The sequence below is a fragment of the Plecotus auritus genome (assembly GCF_963455305.1).
Source record: "Plecotus auritus genome assembly, chromosome: 13".
In the NCBI taxonomy this organism is placed as follows: domain Eukaryota; kingdom Metazoa; phylum Chordata; class Mammalia; order Chiroptera; family Vespertilionidae; genus Plecotus; species Plecotus auritus.
The window spans coordinates 14478976-14497631 of record NC_137779.1 but is presented as its reverse complement, the minus strand read 5'-3'; the positions used below and the strand labels follow the sequence as shown (position 1 = coordinate 14497631).

Here is an 18656-nt window from a genome sequence, read left to right as displayed (position 1 = left end):
GGGGGTGCCCTGAGCAGGGCATATTCAGAGGCACCCTTCCCTCTGCTGCAGGGTTGTTGGGGGCTTTGACACACTAACAGCCATGGAGAATGTGGAGAGTGACCCCAAAACTGACCGCCCTAAGGTATGTGTGCCCCAGGAGAACAGAGAGGCTGCTCCTCAGGCTGGGCCGGGCAGGCATGGGGTCCTGTCTCCTGCCAGCCCTGCTCACGGGTTCCCTTTGCTGTAGGAGGAGATCCGCATCGACTCCACCACGGTGTTTGTGGACCCCTACGAGGAGGCCGATGTTCAGGTGAGGAGTGTCGGGCCACATGGGGAGGGCTTCGGGGAGCCCTATCCACCCTGAGGGGCTCCTGGTCAGCCACATCCCTGCTCCACCACAGATCGCTGAGGAGCGGAAGAAGACACAGCTCGCGGAGGCAGCCCCCGAAAGCACAGTGAAGAAAAGCCAGTCCAAGTCAGGGAGCCAGGGCCCCCCAACGTACCGCCAGGGGGTGGGCAAGTACATCAACCCGGCAGCCACGTGAGTGGGGCGGGAGCTTATGTCCGTTTCCAGAGTGCATCCATGTGCTTGCCGATCTGGGATTGAGCAGAGAGTGGGAGCTGGGAGGCCTCGGTGCAGCTGAAGAGCTCAGACTCAGGGTGGGGGTGATGAGCAGCTGGCGCCTGGCTCTTCTCCCCCCAGGAAACGTGGAGCTGATGAGGAGCCATCAACCAGCGCAGCAGTCCCCGTGGCCAAGAAGAAGCCCAGCGGAGGTTTCAAGGACTTCAGCACGTGGTAGCAGCAGGCCTGCTGCTCGGACCCCGGTAGGGACGCAGTGCTGGGGCTGGTCTCCACACCCTGAGGTTTCTGCCCGCATACGCCAGCCCTTGCCTGTTGCTTGGGTTCCCTTTCCTGCCCCAGGAGCCCATGGGCCTCCTCATCCCTCACCAATGCAGAGTGTCCTGGCCCCAGCCAGAGCCCACATCTGGGACCACTGGGTCCGGGTCCAGGTCGGGAAGAAGGGCTGTTGTCTCCTGATCCCAGTTTCCTTACCATCACCTCCCACTTCCATCATCTTCCCGGGACTATTTTTACTGCATGTGGTCTCCGCCAAGCGGCCTCACCCCGAACCTTGTTAGAGGCTGACCCGGAGGCGGCGCTCAGCTCTGAGGTCTGTGTCCATGGGGGCTTCTGATGCCGGTGATTTGAGGACCCTGGACTAGAACCTAGATGTTATGTCCAAAAACCTTTCTACTCCCTCTTGCTTGGGTTTGCTAGGTCCAGCTCAGCAAGGACCATGGGCAGTCACAGCCATGCCGAAGGCACGCCTGCTCTGGGTTCTACCCCAGGACTGTCTGCCTCTCTGTCTCAGGCTGGTGACAAGACCACGCCTGGGTGAGGGCAGCTGGCTCCTGAAGGACGTGCAGAGGACCCCAGCCAGCTGATGTGCCCATGCCCCCACCTCCTTCCATCCTCAGGGCCCATCCTTGTACTCAAACCTGGCCACCGGTCCCAGCTCTTAGGACTTTCGGGCAGCCGTACCAGCATTTCCTAACTTAAAGGTCCCTTCCCTGACCCTGTTTTTCCAAAAGGCTTCTTCTTGCCCGCCCACCCACCCTTGTTTTCTGTTCATTCTGCAGTCTGTGCCCGCCTGGCTTCCCTTCTCCTGACCTTGACACTACCTCAGCTCTCCTGAAGTGCCTGCAGAAGCCGGGGACAGCTGCCTCCTCCCGGGAGCCGTCTCCTCTACCCTGGGGCTCTGAAAGGTCCCTGTTCCCCTCACACCTCTTCTCAATGCTGAGGTCCTTGGGTCAGCACAGCCCACCACCACCTCCCGCTCAGCACACTGAAATTCTAACTCCGTTCCATCCTTGGTTTCTCACCCCAAACCTCAATTCTGTCAGTAAGTCTCAGCGGTTCTTACTTCCAGAATGCACCCTGGCCCTTCTCCGAGCTCTGATGCTGAACACCAGGCCCAAGCCGTGTCTCACCTGCCTCCTCCGGCCCTCGTGCACGGCCACACCAATGCTGAGTCACCTTCCCACAGCGGCTCTCCACTGTGCCCGTCCCTCTGCAGTCTCCCTGCCCGTCAGCTGTCTCGCTCCTCTGCACCTTTAGTCACAGTGGTCCCTCGCTTCTTCACGACCCCTTCACACCACCCTCGAAGCTACAGACGTCTGCGAACTCACTTGGGAAAGGATGCACCAGCACGGTCTCCAAGAGCCTGGCAGACCCAGGAGGTGGCAGCGGGCAGGTGGGTGTGTGACAGCACAGGGCCCGAGCTGCCTCTGGAGGAGACCCTGTGCTCCCGTGGGAGTGGCGTGGCCCCAGGGCCTGTCCCTCAGCAGCAGAGCCAAGCACCTGCTACTGCAAAGGAGACGCTGGACATGGAAGCTTTATTTCTGAACCTCACACAGACACAGGCGGAGGGAGGCTGTGTGCTCGCGCTTGGCGGTCCAGCTCCGAGGGGGGACCTCCGGGCTAGGCCGGGCTGCGGCCCCACGGAGCGGCCCCCAGGATCGGCCCAGAGCCTTTGACAAATGAGGTTTACATTCTGTAGGTTATTTTGGAGCTTAAATTGTAGTTTTCCAGAAATTAAAAGCACTTGGATTTTTTAAGTACCTGGTGAGGTCATCAGGTAAATTAAAGGACTTTTGAAAAATTCCCATTTCTGATTCTTGCTAATATCTGACAGATGCCATCAAGAATAAGTGTTAAGGTATAAAAATATTATATATGTATATATACAGTGGCAACAAGACTAAACCACGTTTCTAAAGCAAGTGTACTGAGCCAGAGGACATGGCACAGTTTTAAGTTAAATGCATTTATAATCCTGGCATCACCTCCCACTCAGGGAAAAAATACTTTAAATAAATAAAAGTCGGGATGACATTTACCGTTTAGGCATTTGAGAGGGTGGAACATACCAGCACGCAGTTGTGGCTCGTGGATGTCCTTCCCGGAAGCCAGCTCAGTTCATTTGGTTTCAAAAGGAGCTTGGGTTTTGCAGAAGACCAACAAAAAAGTGGTGAGAATATTTGTACCAATTATATTTTAAAAAAAACAACGAGAAAAAAAAAAGTCATAAGATGACCAAGAAAAAGGTTTTGATGCCATCAAAAAGACAATACAAAACCAAAGTGCTCAAATCGAAGGAGCAGTAAAATTGCCCAGAACATATAAAAGCTTTAAATATAAGTTTCGTATATACAAAAACTGCTCCGAAGAATTTTAGATTCAGTTGCAGCAAAGACCTGGAGGCGCACAAGAGCCGCTGCCCGGGCCCAGTGGTGGGGGCCCAGCGCCGCCCACTTCCCTGGCCCGCGGAGCCTCAGGTGCAGCAGAGGCTTGTAGAGGAACCAAAACGAGAAGGGCGTGTCCATTTCAGCCGATTTTCACCAGGAGTACTCACTCGGAAGGCTCCCTCAGTCCCTCCACGGTTCCCCTAAGGACTGAGCTGCAGGTGTTTGGGGTTTCACGTGCCAGCGCGAGAGCGAAACGTCTTCAGGTTTCCCACTGCTCGCTGGAGGCCTGAGGCTGCACAGCCGAACCCTACCTTGGATACACGGCCGTGCGGGGGCAGCCTCGATCTCTGGGCACCAGATCAGAAGCAGCGCCAGCTGGAGCACCTGCGCGTGCAGAGGCTTCCACAGCTGTACCAGGACCGTCCTTCAGCCGAAGATACGCGGCAGAGGCTCCTCGGGCATTAGCCCACCCAGCTGTCCGGCTGCCATGTTCCCCGTGTTCCAAGGCTTCGAGACTCGGGCAGAGATGGTGCCAAAAGGGAAGCTCCAGGAGAGCAGCTGAACCAGAACCGGGCAGGGAGCCCAGTGCCTGCACGGCCAGGGCTCTGGGCTAAGGGGAGGCTGGCGTCGGGGCAGGGCTCATGCTCGCTCCCACGGGACTAACCATGCCCACAGGCTGAGAAGCACCTGGGCACACGGCTCTTCTCTCCCTGCTTCCCCCGGGCCCTTTTCCTGCCCTTGGCGCCGGGATCCAGTGAGCCTCATGCCACGGTGACCACACAGAGGCCTCCCCGCACACCTGGAGCAGCAGGCTGGCCCACAGGCTGGAGTCAGGTTTGAACATTGAAATAGAAAACTTATTTGGGAACGTTTTTGATCTAAATTCTTTACAAATTGGCCAAAACCTGTGCAGTGCCCACTCCTTGCAGAAGCATGGGTGGGTCAAAACTTAAAACAAGGGGCGGCTACTCAGGACCTAGGACACTGCCCAGGCCCTTCTGTGACAGCCCATGGGACAGAACCAGGCAAGGCAGGGTGACCCGTTGAGCAAACCAAACATCGCATTCACAAAGTTTAAACCTGTCTTGCAACTTTAACCTTTTTTGAAAACATTAAAAACAGTCTACCAAATCTCAAGTTTGAAAGTTTATCCTGTTAGTTCTGGCCTCTTTCATATGCAAAAATAATTATTTTTCTTCAAGTACATCAGAGTAGAAAAGGAAGTCCGATTTACTCGGTCCAGTGTGTTAAACTAGTACTCCACGGACCAGCGCTCAGTGCCTGCCTCACACGTCAGCCCCACCTCCGGAGCCTGGGTCCGGGACTTGGCCCTGGCACAGCTGCCCGCAGGCCCTGGGTCAGTCTTTGCTAACAACTGGTTCACTTGCTTCCTAGATAAGGAGGCTATTGGCTTAAATAAACAGGATGTTCCATTAAACACTTTTCTCTATTTCTAGCTTACGTAAAATGTTATCCATGGTATCTTCTGGTTTTGAGCAAGGCTAAAAAAAAACACCCTTGGTGTATAGATTTGACTGCTTCTGGAATATTCTGAAATGAGCACTGCGACTTAACAGCTCATTTGCAAGAGAAATAGCCAATTTGTAATTTTGCAAATTAGAAAAAAGTGGGCTGTAACACTGTCCTTCTAAACGACAGGGGTGAACCTGCTCTCTAAAGAGACCCTGTCCCTGTGGTCTGTAGATTCGGCTTGTTTCTGTCAAATGTGAAAGAGCAGCCAAACTTGATCTTAAAGTCAGAGATTAAAGAAGCTATTAACTAGACAGATGAGCCATCGGTTGGTTAATTCTTTCTCTAGAATTTGAGACACTAGAAAAAGGTCATTGGAACATTTCTGAAACGACCACATACACGAAGAGGACAGACCAAATGGAGCCTTACCCACGGGAGCGGCTGGAAGAGGCAGGCTTGCAAGGTTCAAGTTCAAGAAACAGTCATCCAGGACGCTCCTATGTTTCCATTCCATTAAAGTCTCTCGCAAAACAGGATTCAGAAGAGAACAGGAAGCCTTCGCTTTACTCCCAACCATTGTCTTTGATCATGTGGGCAAGCTCAATGATAAATTTCCCTTCCTTATATTTCTGACTGCTTTCAAAGGCGTGTTCCTTGGGGGAAAAAGTAGAAACAGAAGGTTTCAGGAAATACTGTTTCATTTTCAACTTCACTGTACTCTGAGCAGAGGAAGTAAGCAAGTGTATGATAGCATGTCTCCCCAGAAGTCCCCTGCACCGCTCACGGCTGGGGTCTGTCTCGGAGACAAGCCCACTGAGGGCAGTGCAGGGCTGCCGTGCATGTGTCATCAGGTTACAGTTGAACTTGTAGGGAAAGCCCTGACTGGTTTGGCTCAGTGGATAGAGTGTCGGCCTGTGGACTGAAGGGTCCCGGGTTCGATTCCAGTCAAGGGCATATACCTTGGTTGTGGGCACATCCCCAGTAGGGGGTGTGCAGGAGGCAGCTGATCGATGTTTCTAACTCTCTATCCCTTTCCCTTCCTCTCTGTAAAAAATCAATAAAATATATTTAAAAAAAAAAAAAAGAAGAAGAACTTGTAGGGAAATAGGAATTCCGATTTGTTACTGGGCACCTGCCATGTGCAGGGCAATTCGGAAGGAGGAAGAGGAGCGAGATGCCCCTTCCAGGGACTCCAGGTGCAAGGACTCCAGGTGCAAGGAGGGTGAAGGCGATGGCGCTGGGAGCCCTGGCATAGTTCAGAGACGGCTGTAGGGAGTGAAGGCCCTTGGTTGGGGGCTGCAGGTGGTCAGGGATGGAATGAGCCAAGCAGGGGGAAGGACGGGAGGGTGGGCAGGGGGGGTTGTGGAGGCCTCCCTAAGCTCGTCTCTGAGCTGGGCACGGTGTCTCCTCTCATCTGAGGGGGACGTGGGACACAGCAACGATCGAGAATTCCAGGAGGGAGAGCTGGTTGGGGCCCTAACAAAGAAAAGCAGAACGGCATGCAGGAGGCAGCCAATCAATCATTCTCATCATTGATGCTCCTACCTCTCTCTCCCTCTCCCTTTCTCTCTGAAGTCAATAAAAATGTATTTTAAAAAATGAACTCTGTGCCGAAACCGGTTTGGCTCAGTGGATAGAGCGTCGGCCTGCGGACTGAAAGGTCCCGGGTTCGATTCCGGTCAAGGGCATGTACCTTGGTTGCGGGCACATCCTCAGTGGGAGGTGTGCAGGAGGCAGCTGATCGATGTTTCTCTCTCATCGATGTTTCTAGCTCTCTATCCCTCTCCCTCCCTCTCTGTGAAATATCAATAAAGTATATTAAAAAAAAAAAAAAAAGTAAAAGTTTCCTTCCTTTAAAAAAAAAAAGAACTCTGATAGGTTTATACTTCCGGGGCAGATCTACGCCTTTGCAAATTTTGTTTCCATTTGTAAATGTTTTATTGATCATAGTACCTCTGCGTGTTCTCTGGAATGTCAGAACAAGGTGGTCACTCACATATTTCCACCCGAGCGTGGTTTTGCAGTTCTCACAGTAGATGTCTGCGACAGCGTGCAGGCCGGTGAGAAGGACCCTCTCCTCGGCAGGGCCGCAGCCCACGTTCACCCTGCAGGGAGAGAGGAGCAGGTGCTGCCCCTGAGGGCCGGCCGGCAGCAGCCTTCCTACCACCACACACCACCCACCATCACCACCACCACCTAGGTGGTTACCAGACAGGCAGCAGCGTTTTGTGACTGCCCGGCTTCCCCAGCCCTGCCCGCCACCACCTCTCAGGAGAAGGCACCCCCTTTTATCTCCCCAGGACCGCCGGGCTCTGTGCGGTGAGCACAGTGCTGCTGCAGCAAAACTCACCCCCATCCCAACCCACCCCCACCCAAATGGAAGGAAACCACAGCATGTGTGCAGCGAATCCCTCCCTCAGTGACGAGCCTATGCCTTCCCAAAACTCTAAGACTAGAGAGAGTTCTTTAAGATCAGGTAAGAGACACGGGTCATTCTAGACACGGGAGCACTGAATTCCAGCGCCGAGTGCTTCAATGGGCACAGACGCGACCCCTGGGATCTGACACCGGGCACAGCTGTCTCCAGGCCGAGTGGCTGCGATACTCACACAGAATTGAAGAGGTAGGCGCGCCCCTGGCTTCCCTGAAAGGACTGAAAGAAGAGCAAAGTGTTACAGGTGAGTGTGATGCGGCAGAGGTGGCGGCGAGTCTGCGTTTGGAATGGAAGAGGAGGCGCTGTGTTTCAGGTCACGGGTCTGCACAGGGGCTGCAGGGCTGCCTTGCAGAGTGTGAGGGGCTGCGCTCAGGGCCCGGAGCAGGACAAGATCTTCCTAAAAGTAGGGACGGGCGTCACGGCCGCTGAGAGCCCCACAGGGGCACCAGGGTCCTCACTCACATGCACGTGTGTCAGATATTAGGGGCAAGGGGACGCTTTCATGCTTTTCCACTGAAATAAAGTCACAAGATGGCCCCTCCCTGGGAGGAAAGGACAGCTCACCCCAGGAGTGTTACAAGCGAAGGAGCAGCTCGTAGCATATTTATGCACCCTAAGATGACCTAAGTGGAATGGGTATTAGTGCCTCCCGGACACAATCAGGTCAGTCCCAGACTTCGCTTGAGGTTCGTCTGCTCTGCTGCCAGGCTCAAATGACCAAACAGAACAGATGGACCACAAAAATAATCAGCAAAACGCAAACCCAAGCAAGATCACGGTCTTGGTTTCTTTGTCACTTGGCACTAATCCAAAAGACTGTGAGGAAGGTTGACTGGAGTACAAGTTGACAATATCAAGATGTGGAAGGCACATACCGAATGGCCCAGCGATCCCCTTCTCAGAACTGACTGTAAAGAACAGGTCAGCTTGAGTGTGTAAGGAAATGTGACAAGAATGGTCACCATCACAGTGTGTGTAATTGCAAAAAACAAACAAAAAAAGAAACCCACCAATAAGCGAGCAAACAAATGAATTCATTTCACACCCGGGCTCATGCACTTTAAAAGGGTGACAGGAACAGATCGGTATGAGTGGGCTGGAAAGTAGTCACAGAATACTGTTAAGAAAGAGCTGTGAAATGACGTGTCGTGAGCTCTATTTTAAAGTGAAAATGTGTTGTCATGGACACACACACAACAAAGAAAAACAAAACCACCCCCCCCCCAAAAAAAAACACACACACAAAAACCAAAAAAACAACAGACAACAATACACACCAAATTACTAAGTGATTACTCTAAGGCAGTGGTTGGCAAACTGCGGCTCGCGAGCCACATGTGGCTCTTTGGCCCCTTGAGTTTTTAGCAAAGGCCAGCTTAGGAGTACCCTAATTAATAACATTGTACCTACCTATATAATTTAAGTTTAAAAAATTTGGCTCTCAAAAGAAATTTCAATCGTTGTACTGTTGATATTTGGCTCTGTTGACTAATGAGTTTGCCAACCACTGCTCTAAGGAATGGAGTTGGGATAGGAAGGAGGAAAAAGTAATTCTCTTTTTTTACTTTATACATACACATCACTTTAATGTGTAATTACAGAGTCCTGGCCGACCCATGATGAACACCTTACCTGAGCAAGAAATAAACCCTCCTTTAGCCCTGGCTGGGTGCCTCAGTTGGTTGGAGCGTCCCATTCACCAAAAGATGGTGGGCTCAATTCCCAGTCAGTGCATATACCCAGGTTGTGGGTTCAATCTCCGCGTGCTTAGGGGCGGCAACCAATCAACGTTTCCCTCTCCCTTCCTTTCTAAAATCAATAAAAAAACGTATCCTCAGGTGAGAATTAAAAAATAATAAATAAACCTTCATTTTAAGCCACAGATTTGGGGTTGTTACTGAAGCAAAACTGAGCCCGAGACTAGCAGTTTTGATTTAAATATACAGCTTTCAGACTTAACAAGGGGTCTTCCCTTAAGTAGCTTCTTAGAATGAGGAATTTTATGTCCAATTAAAGATTCATCAGACAAACTTTTCACACATCCCTATCAGCTTTCAATTTTCTAGACTGATTTCCGAATTTTCACCTATTCTGTGAATCTTCATTTAAAAAAAAATACTATCTTGGGTTTTTAGAAAAAAAAAAAAATATATATATATATATTGATTTCAGAGAGGAAGGGAAAAGGAGATAAAACATCAATGATAAGAGAGAATCATCAATCAACTACCTCCCACACCCCCTCCCCCCACTGGGGATTGAGCCCCCAACCCAGGCAGGTGCCCTTGACTGGAATCAAACCTGGGACCCATTAGTCTGCAGGCTGATGCTCTATCCACTGAGCCAAACCAGCAAGGGCTGAATCCTCATTTTTGACAGAGGATTTGGATCAAAGGTGTGATCAGATCTGTGGTTCAAATTAAAGCCACAGTCTAACTATAGCAGGGCTCGCAAACTGCTGTAACTTTGAGCCAGATAAATATTTCAGGCTTTGGGGCCTTCACACTCTGTCCCAACTACTCTGTTGTGGCACCGAAGCAGCCACAGAGGATACGTAAAACTTGACGAAAACAGCGCTCTGCCCGACGTGGCTGCGGACGGGGCTGCCTTCTGACTAGACCTGCCTCACCGGGAGGCTTCCCTGGGCCGGCGTCGCTTGTGAGCGCAGAGACCGACCCGGAGGCTGTGACCCTGTAGGACCGCCCTCCAGCCTCGTGGGAATTGGGTCCTGCTCGATGTGACGAGTGCTATGGAATAACAGTGTAAGACAGCGACGTTCAACCGTGTGCCGCAAGGCTTGTGAAAACATGCAGCACCTGGCTATTTAGTCTTTCCCTTATCTTGTCAGATCAAAAAACGCCAACAGCCAACACCACAGCTGTCCAGTGTGAAGGAATCAAAATTATATCTATTTTTTTGTCAGATCAGAAAACATTTTTGGTGTGCCGCAGAATTTCAGTAATTGGCTGATGTGCGCCAGGAGATGAACAAAGGTTGAAAATGGCTGATGTAAGGGGAGAAAGCAGCATTTCCTTTCCCATCGGCTGGAGCACAGGTCTGACACCTCTGGGCAGCACCCTTTCCTCCGAAAAGGCTCATCTAATGCCATGACTGCTGCCCCGGCAGGCCTCTGCCCGGATGGAAGTGAAACAGCTTCACGGCTTAGCGCTCTTCGGAAGCAGCAGCTCAAATCCCGTCCGGCCCACCTCACGATGGATCCGCCAAATGCTTCAGAACAGAAACCATCATGGGTCACGAAGGACCGCCTGCTTAGGGGGCAGGTGCTCAGCAGGGACGCGGCCCCAATCGGGAGGCCCCGAGCGGCTCTGCGAGCCTCAGGTCCTTCCACTTCTGACCTGAAACCTCTGCCTGGATAAAGGGGCCACAGAAGCAGAGAGAACAGGAAGTGCCTTGTTTAAGCTTTTATTTCTGATCATGAACAGAAATGAGACCACCTCTCATTATTACCCACTTAAAGCACAGCAGGCAAATGTTCCTCTAATTGAGCGAAACAAGAAGCCTAGGAGGAGATTCCTGAAAGAACAAGTTCCTGACGGACTTGGTTTTCAAAAGAGCGTGAGGTTCATGTGGCCCAGGAAACAGATCTGTGAGGGTGGGTGGAGGGGTCATGACCTGTGAGGGTGGGTGGAGGGGTCATGACCTGTGAGGGTGGGTGGAGGGGTCATGACCTGTGAGGGTGGGTGGAGGGAACATGACCTGTGAGGGTGGGTGGAGGGGTCATGACCTGTGAGGGTGGGTGGAGGGGTCATAACCTGTGAGGGTCGAGAGGGTCATAACCTGTGAGAGTGGTGGGGGTCATGATCTATGAGGGTAGGTGGGGGTAATGATCTATGAGGGTAGGTGGGGTCATGACCTGTGAGGGTAGGTGGGGTCATGACCTGTGAGGGTGGGTGGGGGTCATGACCTGTGAGGGTGGAGGGAGAGGACCGTCACTGCTTCCCGAGGGAACATTCATTCATCCTCTATGTGTGGACTGCTTTACATGTGCCCAAGTGGTTGGCTATATGCATTACATGCCGCTAATAAAGAGTGTGACCCACCCTGTAACCGGTTTGGCTCAGTGGATAGAGCGTCGGCCTGCGGACTGAAGGGCCCCAGGTTCGATTCTGGTCAAGGGCATGTACCTTGGTTGCGGGCACATCCCCAGTAGGGAGTATGCAGGAGGCAGCTGATGGATCTTTCTCTCTCATCGATGTTTCTTTTTAATATATCTTATTGATTTTTTACAGAGAGGAAGGGAGAGGGATAGAGAGTTAGAAACATCGATGAGAGAGAAACATCGATCAGCTGCCGCCTGCACACCCCGCACTGGGGATGTGCCCGCAACCAAGGTACATGCCCTTGACCGGAATCAAACCTGGGACCCTTTAGTCCGCAGGCTGACACTCTATTCACCGAGCCAAACCAGTCAGGGCTCATTGATGTTTCTAACTATCCCTCTCCCCTCCTCTCTGTAAAAAAATCAATAAAATATGTATTTTTTAAAAATGTCGAATTTCGTGCCAAAAAAAAGAGCATTTGCGGGAAGTTAAAAAAAAAAAAAAAAAAGAGCGTGACCCAATGAGAGGGAAGGGGCCGATCTTGTCACACCTACCCGGCCTCTCGGGTCCTGCAGAGGGCGCCAGAGCTTCCCTCCTGGGCATCTTCCTGAAAGATCCCATCTCCCGCACGGTAGCCTCTTTTCTTCCTAACCATTCTAACTTTTAAAAAAGTCTTACTTCTCTTATTATTAAACAATTTCCACAGGTTTTCTGGACTTCCTTTGTTCCCTCAATGTGTCTGGTTTCACACTAAGTTTACTGCTCTGACGAGTGACTCATCTTGGTCTTCGTGATCCCAGGAGCCCCAGCTGTCGGCCTTCCCAACCTGCCCACGGTGTGAAGATCATGAGCCTGTGGCGTAGCCACACAATCACACACAGACCCCCCACCAACGCCGCCCTGAAGGCTCAGACTGTTAGGACACAGCAAACCCAGGAGGCCATGTGACGGCTCCCTCGTCACCTACTAATCAGGAATGGTGGCTGCTGTTCAGGAGTCTCATCCATCTCTACACACAGCACTTGCCTTGGAGATGAGCTCGTCGTGATTGGCCAGGTGGGCTCTGCAGTGCACACAGCTGTACGTTCGGTGGCAGTTTGGCAGATAAGCTTGGAAAGTTTTGGACTTGGTCATCTTCACCATCTCTGCGGGGCACTCCTCGCTCAGCTCAGGGCTGGCGCTGAAGGCGCGGCGGCTCTGCGGGGCTCTCTCACAGAAGCAGCACTGGAATATGCACGCAAGAGCCGTGGTGGGTCAGGGGGCGTGTGGCACTGTCCACACAGCTGGGACCGGAGAAAAACACCGCAACCTGGCAATAAGTCAGGACAAACAGTGCGTTATGGAGAGAGTGAAATACAGGAAGAAGGAGTGTTTAGGATGCATGCATTCTGAAGAATGGGGGATGGCCCTAGCTGGTTTGGCTCAGTGGATAGAGCATCAGCCTATACACTGAAGGGTCCCGGGTTCCATTCTGGTCAAGGGCACATGCCCGGGTTGCGGGCTCGATCCCCAGTAGGGGGCGTGCAGGAGGCAGACGATCAATGATTCTCTCTCATCATTGACGTCTCTCTCTCTCTCTTCCTTCCTCTCTGAAATCAATAAAAATATTTTAAAAAAAGAATGGGGGATGGGCAGGACTAGAAGTTGAAGATCTAGTCCTGCCATATTAATTGTACATAAAAAGAATATTAAGCCTGGCCAGCCTGGCTCAGTGGGGTGAGTGTTGATCTATCAACCAAGTGGTCTCGGTTCGATTCCTGGTCAGGCCACATTTCCGGGTTGTGGGCTCGATCTCCCGTGTGGGGCATTCAGGAAGCAGCTGATCCATGATTCTCTCTCATCACTGATGTTTCTGTCTCTCTCTCCCTCTCCATCTCCCTTCCCCTCTGAAATCAATAAAAAAATATTTTAAAAAATACTAATACTTAATTACTGTTTAATCATTCTAAATTGAGTTGAGTGTGGCAGGTGAACTACTTTGACACACAAAAAATTTGAGAAAAACATTTGATCAGCTACATCTCTACTGTGTGTGGCTTCAGGAAAAGTGAAAGAAAACAGCAGCCACCTAGGTTCCCGTCCGAGTGAGGCGACAGCAGCATGGAAATATCTTGTCCCAAATCACGGAATGAATGACGCAAAGCACGACATATATGAATAAATGATTGACCCACTATTTTTAAAAAATATCTTTAAAATTAACTTTGAGAGAGAGAGGAAAGGAGAGAGGAAGAGAGAAACATCAGTGTCAGAGGGAGACATTGACCGGCTGCCTCCTGCACCAGCCCTGCCAGGGATCGAGCCTGCAACCCGGATAGTGCCCTGACTGGGAATCACACCTGCACCTGGCAGCGCACAGGAGGACGCACAACCACCTGAGCCACACTGGCCAGGGCTGGAGCCACCAGGCATTCGTCTGTATCCGTCCAGAAGGAAACCCGTGTATATGGTAAATGATTTTCAACAAGGACACCAAGACCATTCAGTGGGGGAAGACAGTCTTTTCAACAAATGGCGCTGGGAAAACTGGACACCACATACAAAAGAATGAAGTTAAACCCTTCCCTTACACCGTATACAAAAATGGACTCAAAGTACATCAAAGACACACATGTAAGCCCTAGCCGGTTTGGCTCAGTGGATTAAGCGTTGGCCTGCAAACTGAAAGGTCCCAGGTTCGATTCCGGTCAAGGGCACATGCCTGGGTTGTTGGCTGGATCCCCAGTGGGGGACTTGAAGGAGGCAGCCAATCCATGATTGTCTCTCATCATGGATGTTTCTATCTCTCCCTCTTCCTTCCTCTCTGAAATCAATAAAAATAAAAAAAAAGACATAAATGTAAGAAATAAAACTGTGAAACTCTTAGAATAAAATATAGCAAGAATTTTTATGACATTGGATTTGGCACTGACTTCTCGGATGACACCAAAAGCACAGACATGCCTGTGGATTTACAGAAAGTAAAGTGAGAAGAAAATGGGGCAGAGGCGTTATATGTGAACAGGGAAAGACTGAGGATTTTTCAGAATTGAAGACACCAAACCACAGACAAGAAGTCCAATAATTCCAAGTAGAATAAATAAAAATAGTCACATCTGGCCACATAATAAAACTGCAGAAACCCAAAGAAAAAGGAAGAGAAAAGCCTTATTAGTATCCAGAAGAGGAGGGAAAATTACTTTTCAACAGAACAGCTTCCCAAAGAAACCTATGGAACCAGAAGGCAGTAGGGAAAGGGGCCTTTAGGGTCTGAAAGATAACTGCAATCCCAGAATCCCATATCCAGCGAAATCATCTTTCAAGGATTTGGGATAAGATATCTTTCGACAACTAAAGAGCTTGACCTCAGCAAAATATCACTAAAGAAGTTCAAGGATGTGCTTCAGACAGAAGGAAAACAACTCTAAAAGAAGGAATGCCAAGTATACAGACCGTTAAACCTCAGAGGGGAGGCGGGGGGGGGGGGAGGGCGGGGAGATCAACCAAAGGACTTGTGTGCGTGCGTGCGTGTAAGCGGAACCAATGGACACAGACAGGAGGGGGGTGAGGGTCTGTGCTGGGGGGCGGGAGCGGTGGGGAGAGGTCAATGGGGAAAAGGAGACATATGTAATACTTTCAACAATAAAGGAATTTACATAAAAAAAAAAAAAGCCGAAACCGGTTTGGCTCAGTGGATAGAGCATGGTGGGCCTGCAGACTGAAGGGTCCCGGGTTCGATTCCGGTCAAGGGCATGTACCTTGGTTGCGGGCACATCCCCAGTGGGAGGTGTGCAGGAGGCAGCTGATCGATGTTTCTCTCTCATCGATGTTTCTGCTCTCTATCCCTCGTCCCTTCCTCTCTGTAAAATATCAATAAAATATATTTAAAAACAAAAAAAATTTTGTTAAGTCACCCCCCCCCCCCAAAAAAAAAAAGAAAAAGAAAATGGTAAACATGTGGGTAAACAGAACGTGGGGAGCTTTAAAGAGACAGGATGATGACACGTGACAACAGTCAGGGTGAAAACTCCAGGGAAAATGCTCCAGAGTCCTTGTGTCGCCCCCAAATACCTTTATGTTCCAGCAAACTAAGGAGAGGAAAAGGGGAGGAAAAGGCCGGCAGGAGGAGTGGGAAGCCGAGGAGGGAGCGAGGGAGCGAGGGCCCGGCCGCAGTGCTCACAGGAACCCAGTGCGCCAGGGGTCAGGGGTCAGGTTCAGACTGAGCAGGAAACGGAACTCACCCCAAGGCTACTCGCCAGGGGACACACCTCAGCCAGAAGGACAGAGAAGGTTGGAAAGATAAGGCTAGACGGGGTGGAGGCACACAGAGGTATGGTTTGTGAGTCTTTGCTAACGGGATACTGTTTTATGTATTCTTATATCTACGTGATTCACAATAAAGAAGTTAAAGTAGTGGCTCCGGCCAGGTAGCTCAGTTGGTCAGAGCTGCGTTCCCATACGCCAAGGTTGCAGGTTCGATCCCCGGTCAGGGCACATACACGATGTAACCAATGAACGGCTAAGTGGGGACAAATCCATGTTTCTCTCTCTGTCTCTCTCTCAAATCAGTCAATTAAAAAAAAGTTAAAGTAGTAAAAGCAGAGAAAAGGACATACAGGGGTGGGGCAAAAGTAGGTTTAGAGTTGTGAGTACACAAAACAGGTTTATTCTTGTATCAGTTACTAATTATTACGTTATTTGTCCTGCACCCCATCACATCAAAAGGCCAAAATGGTGAAGAGCAAGATGGATGGGAGCATGTTCTCTACCAGAGTCGGCCAGAGAGCCAGGCCTGTCATTTTCCCACCAGAGTCTGTGGTCCTGGCCCCGGCCGGGGCGGCTCAGGCGGTCGGAACGTCGTCTCGTCTCGTCCACCGAAAGGTTGTGGATTCAGTTCCTGGTCAGGGCACATACCCAGGTTGCAGGTTTGATTCCCAGTCAATTCCCAGTTGGGACGTGTACAGGGGGCAACTGATCAATGTTTGCTTTTCTCTCGTCTTTTCCTCTCTCTCTCCCCTTCCCTTCTCTCTCTCTCAAAATCAATAAAGAATATATCCTCAGGTGAGGGATTAAAAAAAGAAGAGTGTGATACTGGCTGGGTTAGTTAGAGCATTGTCCCAATACGCCAAGGTTGTGGGTTCAATCCCTAGTCAGGGCACATACAAGGAGCAACCAATGAATGCATAAAAAAGTGGAACAAATCCATGTTTCTCTCTTTGCTCCCTCTCTCTCTCTCTAAAATTAAAAAAAAAAAGAAAGTATGCAGATACTAGAGGGCCTGGTGCATGACATTCGTGGCACTGGGTGGGGGCGGTCCCCTCAGCCTGGCCTGCGCCCTCGTCGCAGGTCCGGGACCCCCAAGGGGTCCTTAGTGCTGCCGAGGAGGCAGGAGAGGCTCCCACCACCGCCTCTGTGCTCACCAGCCCCGAGCCCAGCTTCAGGCGGAGTGGCATCCCCCCTGTGGGAGTGCACTGACCACCAGGGGGCAGCTCCTGCGTTGAGCGTCTGCCCCCTGGTGGTCAGTGTGTGTCATAGCAACCAGTCGTTCTGCTGCTGTTCGGTTGATATTAGGGGTTTTATTATATAGGATTGGCTCGGGACAAAACCAGGTCATGTGACATAAAAGAAAGCTCAGAAGCAGATCTATGTATATCCAACACCAGCTATAGCAGAAGGGACGCTGTGGCTCACTGGGAAAGAACAAATTTTTAAAATGGTGCTGGACAATTGTGTATCTAGGAAAGAGAAAAAGTTAGATTTCAATTCGTGCCCTAATAAAAAATTAATAGCTTATTGCTCCTTCCAACAGAGAAAACCAGCTAACAAGACGGCAGTGGAGGAAATTTGCACACAAGGGCCACAGGCCCACACCCACACCCACAACCTACCCTCTAAAATGAAGTCTGTGTACAACCGGCCGTTGTGGCCAGTGTGGCTCAGTGTCATCGCCTGTGAACCAGCAGTGCTACAACTCGATTCCGGTCAGGGTACATGCCCGGGGTTGTGGGCTCGATCCCGTGTGCATGCAGGAGGCAGCCGATCAATGATGTTTCTATCTCTCTCATCCCCTCCCTTCCTCTCTGAAATCATAAAAATATATTAAAAAAGAAAATGAAATGAAGCCTGTTTCCTTCTCCAATATATGGGCTTCACAACCAAGTGTTAAGGTATTTCTGAGCAAGCCCTAATTATATTTGGATATTCCCAATTAGTAATTCCAAAAAAAACACTTCCCATCCCTCCACCGCCCATTGGCTGCCATTGAATCATGTGCCCTTCCTGAATTTTTCCCTTGGGTTTTCTCAAGAATCAAGGACAGAGGGTGTTACCAAACTCAAGGGGTTCACCACGTGGGGTGTCCTATTGAAGAAGGAAACCTGGCCCAGCTGGTGTGGCTCAGTTGATTGAGCATTCGACCTATGAACCAGGAGATCACAGTTTCGAATCCTGATCAGGGACACTTGCCCGGGTTGCTGGCTTGATCCTCCTGGGGCGAGCAGGAGGCAGCCGATCAATGGTTCTCCTCTCATCACTGATGTTTTTCTCTCTCTCTCTCCCCCTCTCTTCCTCTCTGAAATCAATAAAAATATGTTATAAAAAAAAAAAAAAAGGTTGTTACCAGGTAGTTTTATTACTGCACTTGCAGCAAATAAAGGTCGCGGGATTCATATCCAAACCCGTCCCACCAAGGGAGGCTGAGCCATCCCTTATTCATACTATTTGGCTAATTACACATTGATTTATTCTTTGCCGTTGGCTACATTAATCTGTTAGGTTCCTGTCAAGCTCATCCTGTTTATAGCTGGTCTGCAAAATGCTGTGCTACATTAAAATACTGTTACATCTTAACATTTCGCAAGAATGACATTGAGTGATAACGTTTAGAACTGCCCAGACCTTGAGATCATCTTCTAACAAAAGCATCACATAAGCCCCAATACATCTGATCAGATTTTATCTGCTGCTCCAGCCCACGGACCCGTTACGGATTCTCTCCCACCAGCTCCCCGAGTGCCCCGGGAGGGGCACAAAGGTAAGCGTCACCTCGGACACCACCTGCCCCAGCCCCGCTGGCAAAGCCCCAGCCACTCCCCTCCCCTCCCCGTGCCCACTGTCCACGCGGACACTCAAGTCCGCCCCCGCTCCACCGCCAGTGTGCCCAGTGAGCGAAGGAGCAAACTTGTTCTGACTTCACTTCTTCTTTTTTTTAAATATATTTTTATTGATTTCAGAGAGGAGAGGGAGAGAGAAACATCAATGATGAGAGAGAATCACTGATCTGCTGCCTCCTGCACGCCCCCCACTGGTGATCGAGCCCGCAACCCAGGCATGTGCCCTGGACCCTTCAGTCCACAGGCCGACGCTCTATTCCTCTGAGCCAAACCGGCCAGGGCTGACTTCACTTCTTTTTTTTCTTTTTTTTTAATATATATTTTATTGATTTTTTACAGAGAGGAAGGGAGAGGGATAGAGAGTTA

General features: G+C 50.5%; 3 protein-coding genes across 5 annotated transcripts in view; 1 reads left to right on the top strand and 2 right to left on the bottom strand.

The window, feature by feature from the left end:
* PPIL2 (peptidylprolyl isomerase like 2) overlaps positions 1-3042 on the top strand; it is a 35827-nt gene extending 32785 nt beyond the window's left edge. Inside the window, exons 17-21 of one of the 2 annotated variants that reach the window (XM_080649831.1) lie at positions 52-124; positions 230-292; positions 384-523; positions 686-807; positions 1624-3042. In XM_080649831.1, the coding sequence (XP_080505957.1) occupies positions 52-124; positions 230-292; positions 384-523; positions 686-782 (373 nt within the window). In that variant the 3' untranslated portion in view covers positions 783-807; positions 1624-3042. The remainder of the gene's footprint in view (positions 1-51; positions 125-229; positions 293-383; positions 524-685; positions 808-1623) is intronic. The other variant, XM_080649832.1, reaches the window with a different exon arrangement.
* Positions 1-18656, bottom strand: part of LOC308238408 (coiled-coil domain-containing protein 74B-like) — a 508084-nt gene that overhangs the window by 461016 nt on the left and 28412 nt on the right. The window lies entirely within an intron of this gene.
* The window catches only part of YPEL1 (yippee like 1), a 23809-nt gene continuing 8169 nt past the window's right edge, over positions 3017-18656 (bottom strand). The window contains exons 2-6 of one of the 2 annotated variants that reach the window (XR_013959531.1): positions 12226-12508; positions 7314-7357; positions 6701-6809; positions 5134-5357; positions 3017-4043 (exon numbers count right to left, since the gene is read on the bottom strand). Coding sequence is in view for 1 of the 2 variants with exons in the window: in XM_080649833.1 (XP_080505959.1) it covers positions 5268-5357; positions 6701-6809; positions 7314-7357; positions 12226-12342 (360 nt within the window). In the remaining variant the exon portion in view is untranslated. Of the gene's footprint in view, positions 5358-6700; positions 6810-7313; positions 7358-12225; positions 12509-18656 lie in introns of both variants that reach the window. The other variant, XM_080649833.1, reaches the window with a different exon arrangement.